This window comes from Phacochoerus africanus, chromosome 4, assembly GCF_016906955.1.
Source record: "Phacochoerus africanus isolate WHEZ1 chromosome 4, ROS_Pafr_v1, whole genome shotgun sequence".
NCBI lineage: Eukaryota > Metazoa > Chordata > Mammalia > Artiodactyla > Suidae > Phacochoerus > Phacochoerus africanus.
Window position 1 is genome coordinate 59,905,489 of NC_062547.1, and position 8,733 is coordinate 59,914,221.

At 53.4% G+C, this 8,733-nt stretch overlaps 2 protein-coding genes across 7 annotated transcripts; one reads left to right on the forward strand and one right to left on the reverse strand.

Moving 5' to 3' along the window:
* The first annotated feature begins 499 nt into the window (after positions 1 to 499).
* NR2C2AP (nuclear receptor 2C2 associated protein) lies at positions 500 to 1,999 on the forward strand. Its single transcript, XM_047776460.1, has 6 exons — positions 500 to 664; positions 764 to 918; positions 1,120 to 1,210; positions 1,399 to 1,504; positions 1,581 to 1,648; positions 1,880 to 1,999. Exons 2-6 carry the CDS (start codon positions 881 to 883, stop codon positions 1,997 to 1,999), a joined length of 423 nt encoding a protein of 140 aa, XP_047632416.1. The 5' UTR covers positions 500 to 664; positions 764 to 880.
* Positions 2,000 to 2,059: 60 nt separating this feature from the next.
* RFXANK (regulatory factor X associated ankyrin containing protein) lies at positions 2,060 to 8,653 on the reverse strand. Of its 6 annotated transcripts, none has more exons than XM_047776458.1 (9): positions 8,081 to 8,319; positions 7,380 to 7,574; positions 5,107 to 5,187; positions 4,901 to 4,966; positions 4,555 to 4,655; positions 4,251 to 4,376; positions 3,811 to 3,877; positions 3,344 to 3,424; positions 2,060 to 2,278 (listed from the first exon to the last, which is right to left on the reverse strand). In XM_047776458.1, exons 2-9 carry the CDS (start codon positions 7,564 to 7,566, stop codon positions 2,208 to 2,210), a joined length of 780 nt encoding a protein of 259 aa, XP_047632414.1. In that variant the 5' UTR covers positions 7,567 to 7,574; positions 8,081 to 8,319; the 3' UTR covers positions 2,060 to 2,207. The 6 variants fall into 6 exon arrangements, with proteins under 6 accessions (XP_047632414.1, XP_047632412.1, XP_047632415.1 ...); XM_047776456.1 differs by having other exon boundaries at positions 5,107 to 5,190; XM_047776455.1 differs by lacking the exon at positions 2,060 to 2,278 and adding an exon at positions 8,511 to 8,653 and having other exon boundaries at positions 3,344 to 3,625; positions 5,107 to 5,190; positions 8,081 to 8,220.
* Positions 8,654 to 8,733: the final 80 nt, after the last annotated feature.

The following is an 8,733-nucleotide window of genomic DNA, read 5'->3' on the forward strand; positions in this document are numbered from 1 at the left end:
TCCCGTCGTGGCACAGTGGTTAACGAATCCGACTAGGAACCATGAGGTTGCGGGTTCGGTCCCTGCCCTTGCTCAGTGGGTTAACGATCCGGGTTGCCTACGCCGGGATCCGAGCCGCGTCTGCAACCTACACCACAGCTCACATCCCGCGTTGCTGTGGCTCTGGCGTAGGCCGGTGGCTACAGCTCCGATTCAACCCCTAGCCTGGGAACCTCCATATGCCGCGGGAGCGGCCCAAGAAATAGCAACAACAACAACAACAAAAGACAAAAGACCAAAAAAAAAAAAGTCTCTCGGACTCCAAAACTAGTGCTCCATACCCGCGGGCACCAAAGGACAGTGCTCCGCACACAGTAGGCACAAAACTGCTTTAGATGCTATCCTCTTGCCTCCATCTCCGAGCGATACGCAGTTATTGGGCGAGAGCCCTTTAAGAGGCGGGCACTGAGGGGGCGGGGCTCAAGTTAAACTCGGCCTCCGGAGTTAGGGCTGGGCGTGCCTGAGTCACACTGCGCCTGCGCGGTGTTCACGTGGTTCCGGATCTGGGTTTAGTTTATAGATCTGTTAGCAGAGAAACTGAGGCTCGGAGAGGGAGCAACCGCCCCGAAAGCCACAGGAAACCTGTTTCCCTTCGTTGGACCCACTGTGAAAGGCCTGGCCCCAGGTCATTGTCAGTTTCCCAGTTTTTCCAGAAAGGAGGTGATCCAGGCGACATTTAGGACTGGAGTGGAGAGATAGTGACGGTTCTTGTGCGGTGTTACAGGTGAGGACGTGCACCCTCAGATGTGAACGAGGTCGCGCCCCTGTAGCTGCTTTGGTGCCTGGATTCGAACCGGGGCTGAGCCGAGATCTGAGTCCTCTGAGGCCTCGTGGAGCCAAGATGACCCACTCTTTGGTTTGCCCAGAGACTGTTAGCAAGTGAGAGGGGGAAGGGGTGTGAACCGGGTGGGTGCGGGGGGGTAGGGGAGGGGAGGCGGCGGGAAGTGGCGAATGGGGCCCTGGACCTGGGGTCCACAGAAATTGGGGAACCAGTGGTGAAGGAGGGGTGGGCCCGGTAGTGGGCAGGCCCTCGCCGCTGGGCTCAGCGCCTCTCCACGCCTTGATGCTGGTTGTTTCCAGGGTAAGTTCTGTGTTGAATCGTAACTACCGGCAGTTTGGAAAGAAACACCTGTTTGACCAGGATGAGGAGACGTGCTGGAACTCAGACCAGGTGAGGCACTCTCTCCCTGAACCCTCCATCCCCAGTGTGAACTAGAATCAGGGCAGTCAGGTTGACCAAGGAGGAAACTTGTGCTCACTGTGCCCTCCCACCTTCCACGGACTGTGTGAATGAGAGAGGGGCATAGCAGGGCTCTGAACCTGGAGTGACTGTGTACTGGTTTCCCTGTCTGCTTCCAGGGCCCCTCCCAGTGGATAATACTGGAGTTTCCCCAGCGCATCTGTGTCTCCCAACTGCAGATCCAGTTCCAGGGGGGCTTCTCCAGTCGCCAGGGTCGCCTGGAAGGTAATGGGAGGCCCTGGAAGGTGGGGGATTGGAGGGGGCACAATGGCCTCACAATCTGTCCCTTTCTCCTCTTCAGGTTCCCAGGGGAGTGAGGCTCTTGCTAAGATTGTGGACTTTTACCCTGAGGACAACAACTCGCTTCAGATATCCTGCCTTAGCCTCCGGGTGGGGTGGTCTGTGCCTCTGAAAGCTGTGGGTCCTGGTGTGTGACCTTAAGCAAATGATCTCTACATCTGTCAAATGCGCTAATAATCTGTTCTGTGTGAGAGTTCAGAGGGGCCCACAGCTGCCAGGTTGCCTAGCATGTTGGTGATACCAACCTGGGGCTGGTGGGTGGGAAATAAGGCACCTGTTTCCCTTGACTGCCCTGCTTACACATTCCCTGTGCCAGCTGCTGAGGTAGACCGGCTGAAGGTGACATTTGAGGACACCACTGATTTCTTTGGCCGAGTGGTCATCTACCACCTGCGGGTACTAGGGGAGAAGAAAGTATGAGACCGCTGGGTGGCTGCCTCCTACAGGAAGCCCTCAGAGAAGCACAGCTTAGTCTTTCAATTTCTGCACAGAAGGTTTATTGGTTCCTCTTAGAAAGGCCCCCTCCCACCGTCTGTCCAGGAGCTGCCTTTGAAGCCAGGTCTGGGTTCCCCCAGCTCTGGGTTGATCATTTTGTTCCCTGAGTGTCTGAGTCCCTGGCAGATGGTGTTCACTCGGCATCGGCGGGCACCAGGTTGCTCTGGAAGAGTTTGAGGATGTGGTTCTCAATCACCTGTTGCACTGGGAACAGGACAGGGGAAAGGTGGGCATGAGCTGAACAGTGGCTGCAGTCACAGGCCAACCCGTACCTCTCTTTAGGGTATGAACAGAGGCTTCTCAGCCCTGGGACCTGGATGGAGGACCTTTCTCATACACAGGGAAATCTAAGCCCTTGCCAGAGTAGAACAGGAAGACAGATGGCCCCCATCCTAGGAACCTCAATTTCTCCTAAGTTTCTAGAAATGCATTTTTGGAGACTTTTCAGAGTTATAAAAATATTCCTTACCAAAAAAAGTTGTGACTTTTTTTTTGGTCTTTTTAGGGCCGCAACCGTGGCATATGGAGGTTCCCAGGCCAGGGGTTGAATTGGAGCTATAGCCACCGGCCTACACCATAGCCACAGCAATGCTGGATCCAAGCCTTGTCTGTGACCTACGCCACAGCTCATGGTAATGCTGGATCCTTAACCCATAGGGCGAGGCCAGAGATGGAACTCACATTCTCATGGATATTAGTCAGGTTCATTACCCCTGAGCCATAATGGGAACTCCAGATTGTAACTTTTATGAAAAGTTGTAAGGGCTGTGAGGAATTACTTCCATCTCAAATGGAATAAAACTCCTTCAAGAAAGGAGTGAGGTATTTCCCATGACCTCAAGGGGTTGGTTCTGTTAGGATCTCCCCATTTTCTGAAGTAGGGAGTCAAACTTGGGTCTGCCTATAGCCCCTGCTCACTCCCACCTCTTGCCACAGAAGAGGGCTGGCCTCAGTGACTGTTCATGTGACCCTCTTGGTGTCCTTACCCTGCCAGGACATCCTCTGGGCCTCTCAGTGCCTATGTGTCCCCCATCATGGCCTTTATCATTGATAGATATCAAACCCCTGCCCCAGCACACAGAGGGTGGGAGAGCTGAGAGCTGGGACTAGCATGTGCCCAGGAAAAAGTACACAGTGGCACTTGACGCTTGCTAACATGAACATTCTCGCTGCCAGCATCTGATATCCAAGAGGCATGTCCTGTGTTCTCCTCTGTGGTTATCCCACCTACAGCACCCCTGTCACCACCCCCATGTGTTTCAGGCCAACCTTTCCGATATCCCAGAGCCACGGCGAGGTCCATTGGGGTGTAGCCAGAGTCTGCTTCAGTGGTGAGATCAGCTCCTCGGGCTGCAAAGCAGAGTAGACGCTGCAAAGGGGACTGGAGACCAGGGGCCTAGGGACCAGGCACCTGGGTGGCGCAGAAAGACTTAGGAGGTCTAGTGACTAACATAATACAGCCACAAGTCTGCTGGTTGCCTGCGTGGCCTTGGACAAGTACCTGACCTCTTTGATGAGATATGGCCAACAGAATCTCCACCTCCAGGGTCTCTGAGGCAAGAAGAATATGCGTACTCAATTCAGTCAGCCAGACCCCCGTGCTGTCCTACCACTTCCTGTCCAATCAGTCTTCTGGCAAAAGCAGATAGCAACCACCCATCCCAAGAGCTGTTCAGAGCGCAGAGCCCTCCCTGGTCCTCAGGATTCCCGTGGGGCCAGCCTCTATTCCCACTCACCCAGCAGGGCCTCGACACACTTCACATGGTTCCCACGCACGGCGTACAGCAGTGGTGTCCCTCCGTTCTGTTGGGGGCAACCAACATTCTATCTTTCCCAGATTCTCATGAGACCCCACAATTTAATGTGGTTCCCCCTCCTGCTTATCACTTGGCTTATCTAACTCCTCTGGGTCTCAGCTTAGATGTCCCTTCTTCCAGGAAGCCCACCCTGACCTCCCTTGCCTGTACAGATAGCCATTGGGCTCTTGCAGCTAGCTGTGTATTTGCCAACAAAGTGTTATTCACTACATCCGAGCTGATTGTTTATGCATCAGCTAACCCCCTGCCCAAAAAACTGGGAGCTCTGAGGCCTGGAGATGGGTCTGTCTCGGGTTCTTAGCAACCAGTGCAGGCCTGGCACCCTGCGAGGTACCCAGGGCCAGTGGGTGGCACCTCACCCAGTCATAGATGTTGATGTCCACATCACGCTCCAGCAGCAGCCCCACAATATCTGTATAGCCACCCGTGCTGGCCAGTGACAGGGCGCTCTCCCGTTCCTTGGCCAAGATGTGGGGGTCGGCACCCTGGGGGGAGCAAAGGGGGCAATGACAGAAGAGAGAGCGGAGGGAGGGGGGAGGGCATCCCCTGAAATCCTGGGGTCCCATGGCAGCTCCATCTTACAGACATGGCACCAGCAGACTCAGTTGAGACCCTGGCCTGCCTTCAAGTCCCCAGGAAGCCCCTAGCTGGGCTGGGACGCACCCACTCGAGCAAGAAGCGGACGGTCTCGATCTCTCCGAAGGCAGAGGCCCAGATGAGCGGAGTGAAGCCTCGCTCGTCCGGCTTGTTGATGAGGTTGTCGCCTGGCAGGAGGGGGGTGGTACCACTGGGATGCACCCCTGCCCACTCTCCCCAGTGCTGCGGAAGTAGGGGCGGGGCGGGCGGCTGGGGTCAGATTGGGGGAGGGGGAAGCGCCCATGTGGACATGCTCAGACACACGTACAGACACAAGTACACATGTGGAGACTCGGGTCATGTCAGGAGTTCACACTAGCATGCAAGGTCACATAGGCATGGGACACACCGGCGCAGGTGTGTGGGCACACACCTTTCCTCAGATGCTCCTTCAGCTGGCTCAGCTCCCCCTGGGCTGCAAGCTGGTGGATGGACAGGGCTGGGGACCAAAGAGAGGCAGAGTCCTCACCTGTCCCATCCCTGCTCCATGCTTCAGTTTACCCTCTGTCCAAAGTTGCTCCTCTTAGCTACTACCACCCTGCTATTACCCTCCCATTTGGGGACCAGGGGCCCACTTACAGTCCAAGGTTGCTGGCAGGGCGGACACCTCATTCCCCCGTTGCCGGTTGGTGAGGGTTGTGGAGTGCTTCAGGGAGCTGCCTGCTAAGAGAGAGAGGAAGAGACTCAGTTTCCCCTGAGTATGTCTTGGACTTCAAGGCCAGACCCTGGGGGCTTGGAACTACCAAAGCTAGTGCCCGATTCCACTATCCACTCAATCCACCCTCCCAGATACCCAGGATGTATATTTTTCCTCCACACCTAGTGAGATTCTGCACAAATAAGACCAAGTCCCCACCCTCAAGGGGCCCATGGATAAACCAAGGAATTGGACAGAAACAGAGAAATAGACTGAAAGCTCAAGTTGAAATGTCTTCAGGGAGTTCCCGGTATAGCACAATGGGATTGTTCCTAATGTTGGGAGTGCTGGGTCATGGTTTGATCCCTGGTCTGGCACAGATGCATTAAGGATCCAGCGTTGCCGCACCTTCGGCTTTGGGTTGCAACCACAGCTCAGATCTGATCCCCAGCCAGGGAACTCCTTATGCCATGGGGTGGCCAAAAAAGAAAAAAAGAAATACATATTCAGGAGAAATGAAAAGCAGGTGGTAGAAAGAAAGAAGGGCAGGGTGTGCATCCCTTTTAGAGAAAGTGGTCAGGGTGGGCTACTCTAAGGAGGTGACACCAACTGAGAGCTTGGCTAGTGGAAGAAACCTGGGGAGTGGTGTGGGAAGGGCATTCCACACAGAAGACCAGCAGGGACAAAGGCCCTGGGGGCACTGAGTTAGATAAGTTCAAGGATTCCAGTCAAAAGAAATCTTTAGGGAGATCCCACTGTGGCTCAGCAGAAATGAACCTGACTAGTATCCATGAGGACATGGGTTGGATTCTTGGCCCTGCTCAGTGGGTTAAGGATCTGGCATTAAGGTGCAGTGTAGGTCACAGACTCTGCTCAGATCTGGCATGGCTGTGGGTTGGCTGGCAGCTGCAGCTCCAATTTGACTCCTAGCCTGGGAACTTCCATATGCTGCAGGTACAGCCCTAAAAAAAAGAAAAGAAAAAATTCTTTAGGTTCTCATGTCAAATGTAGAATTATCACCTGATCCAGTAATTCTACTCTGAGGTATCTACCCTAAAGTGTTGAAACCATGTGTCCTAAGAAAACTTGTATATGCATGTTCATAGCAGTATTATTCAGTCAGTAAAAGGGGAACAACTCAAATGTCCATCAATGGAAAATAAATGTGGTCCAGCCATACTATAGGATATAATTCAGTTATAAAAGTGATGAGGCACTGACACATGCCACAATGTGGGTGAACCCCAAAAACATGCTGAGTGAAAGAAGCCAGACAGGAAAGGCTACATGTTTTATAGGAAATGTCCAGAATGGGCAAATCCATAGAGACAGAAAGCAGATTTTGGTTCCTGAGGGCTGGAGGAAGGGGATAGGGAGTGATGCTAACGGGTCTGGGGTTTCCTTTTGGGGTGACAGAGATGTTCTAGAACTACATAGAGGTAGAGGTTACACACAGTTGTGAATGTACCATTGTAAACAATTCTGGTTAAAATGATAACTTTTTTTTTTTTTTCGTCTTTTTAAGGCCACACCTGCACTGCATATGGACGTTCCCAGGCTGGGGGTCGAATAGGAGCTGTTGCTGCCAGCCTATGACAGAGCCACAGCCACGCCAGATCCGAGCCACATCTGCGACCTATACTACAGCTCATGGCAATGCTGGATCCTTAACCCACTGAGCAAGGCCAGGGATCTAACCTGCAACCTCACCCTTCCTAATTGGATTTGTTTCTGCTGCACCATGACGGGAACTCCGAAAATGATAACTTTTATGTTATGTGGATTTTACCACAATTAAAAAAAAAAGGAGTCCCTGTTGTGGCTAAACAGTAATAATCCTGAGTAGTGTCCATGAGGATGTGGGTTCGATCCCTGGCCTCACTCAGTGGGTTAAGGATCCAGCATTGCCGTGAGCTGTGGTGTAGGTCACAGACGCCACTCAAATCTGGCACTGCTGTGGCTGTGGCATAGGCCAGCAGCTGCAGCTCTGATTCAATCCCTAACCTGGGAACTTCCATATGCCATGGGTGTGGCCCTAAAAATGACCAATCCTCCCCCCCAAAACAAAAACAAAAAATAAATAAGCAATCCCTCACTGGGTAGAGAGACAACACATGTCCTAGGTGATGGGTCAGAAAGACAGAGGTCCCATCTTGAGCCCAACATTCCACCGTTCTTGCATCCCACAAGCAGGAGCACAGGGGAGGTATCCTACCCTGAGGTGAGGAGGTGCCAGCATCTGGTTCAGCAATCCCAGGCTCTGGGGTGCAGGGGAAAAGACTGAGGACCACAGTGTCTGAACCGTCAGGGGCCTCATCCCTGGGGTCTTCTGGGTCCCCAAATTCTGGGGTGGAAGGCTGTTGGGTCAGGCTGAGATCCTCTGCAGGGTGGGTGGGCTCCATGGGGGAAGCTGGTGGAAGGGTCCAACAGGTAAAAATGGCAATAATTATCAACAACTCATTAAGTAGGCACTGACTGCATACACAGGCTTGCACAGTGAAGGTAAGTCAACTTGGACTCAGCCAGGAAATTAAAACCAGAGTCCAACTGCTTCTCAGGCCCACCACCAGATCACATGCAACCTGCGTGACTTAAAAGCCCTGACTCTGGGGTCAGCTACCTGGGTTTGAGTCCCTCCACTTTTAGGCTGTGAAAACTTGGGCACATGACTTAACTTTTCTCAGCCTCAGTTTCTTCATTAATAAAATACGGAAATAAGATCTAAAAAAAAAAAATCATGTCTGTAAATATCGGAGCAGGATACCTGATACACAGGCAGAGCCTAATAAACGTTCGCTATGTTTTTTTTCCGGAGTGGGGGTGGGGTAAATTCCCGGAATGAGTGAGGGTTCAACAAAGATGTGATTGTTTGCATCCCACCTGCCCCTCCTAAACCGATCTAGGGGGTCCACTCACCTCCCACGAGCCTCCTCTGTTACCCTACGTCGCAAGCTCGGGTTCCCCCAAACTTGGGGGTCCAATTCACAAACTTTTCTCTTCCAACCGATGTAGGAGGGAGCAAGATGGAGCCTGGACCCTCTGCGCCTTGGCTTCTTCTGCCGGGACAGAGAACAACTTGATACGCGACCGCTATCCCCACCCCAGCGTTCCCCCCACTGCGCCTGCGCACCCCGCCCCCCAAAAGTGCGGAAGAGCTGGAGCGATATAGCTGCTTCTGGCCCTTTAAAGATTGGGGGAGACGCGTTGCTTCCACTGGGGCAAGAGCCGTGCAATTGCGCCTGCGCATGCTCGTCCCCGAGGCTCTGGAGGGAGCCCAGAAGGGTCGTGAAGGACGGGCGGGGCCTCGAAGAGCACCCCAGAGTTCACTGCCGTTGTCTTCCCTCACCGCCAACTCCGCCCGCAGGTTTTTCTAGCTGTAGCCTATAGGCTCCGCCTTCGCACAAACTAGCTTTCTCCTGTAGGAGAGCCGGATGGAAGTAGGCAGGGCGTCCAGGATTTAAAGGGACGACGCCACTGCCTCCCTTCCCCCCACGCCATAACAGTGTCCCCTCTGCGGTCCTGAGGGCTCAGGAGCATGTGCAGGAATTTGGTGGCAGCAGGGGGGATAT

What these genes read in the sequence shown, in the direction of transcription:
- RFXANK (XM_047776455.1), bottom strand. Translation starts at nt 7,566, where the DNA reads ATGGAGCCCACCCACCCTGCAGAGGATCTCAGCCTGACCCAACAGCCT. An exon ending in CCTGCCAGCAACCTTGGACT is followed by an intron (nt 4,967 to 5,106) that starts GTAAGTGGGCCC and finishes TTTGGTCCCCAG; the next exon opens with CCCTGTCCATCCACCAGCTT. An exon ending in ACATCAACATCTATGACTGG is followed by an intron (nt 3,878 to 4,250) that starts GTGAGGTGCCAC and finishes TGCCCCCAACAG; the next exon opens with AACGGAGGGACACCACTGCT.
- NR2C2AP (XM_047776460.1), top strand. Translation starts at nt 881, where the DNA reads ATGACCCACTCTTTGGTTTGCCCAGAGACTGTTAGCAA. An exon ending in TGCCCAGAGACTGTTAGCAA is followed by an intron (nt 919 to 1,119) that starts GTGAGAGGGGGA and finishes GGTTGTTTCCAG; the next exon opens with GGTAAGTTCTGTGTTGAATC. An exon ending in CGTGCTGGAACTCAGACCAG is followed by an intron (nt 1,211 to 1,398) that starts GTGAGGCACTCT and finishes GTCTGCTTCCAG; the next exon opens with GGCCCCTCCCAGTGGATAAT.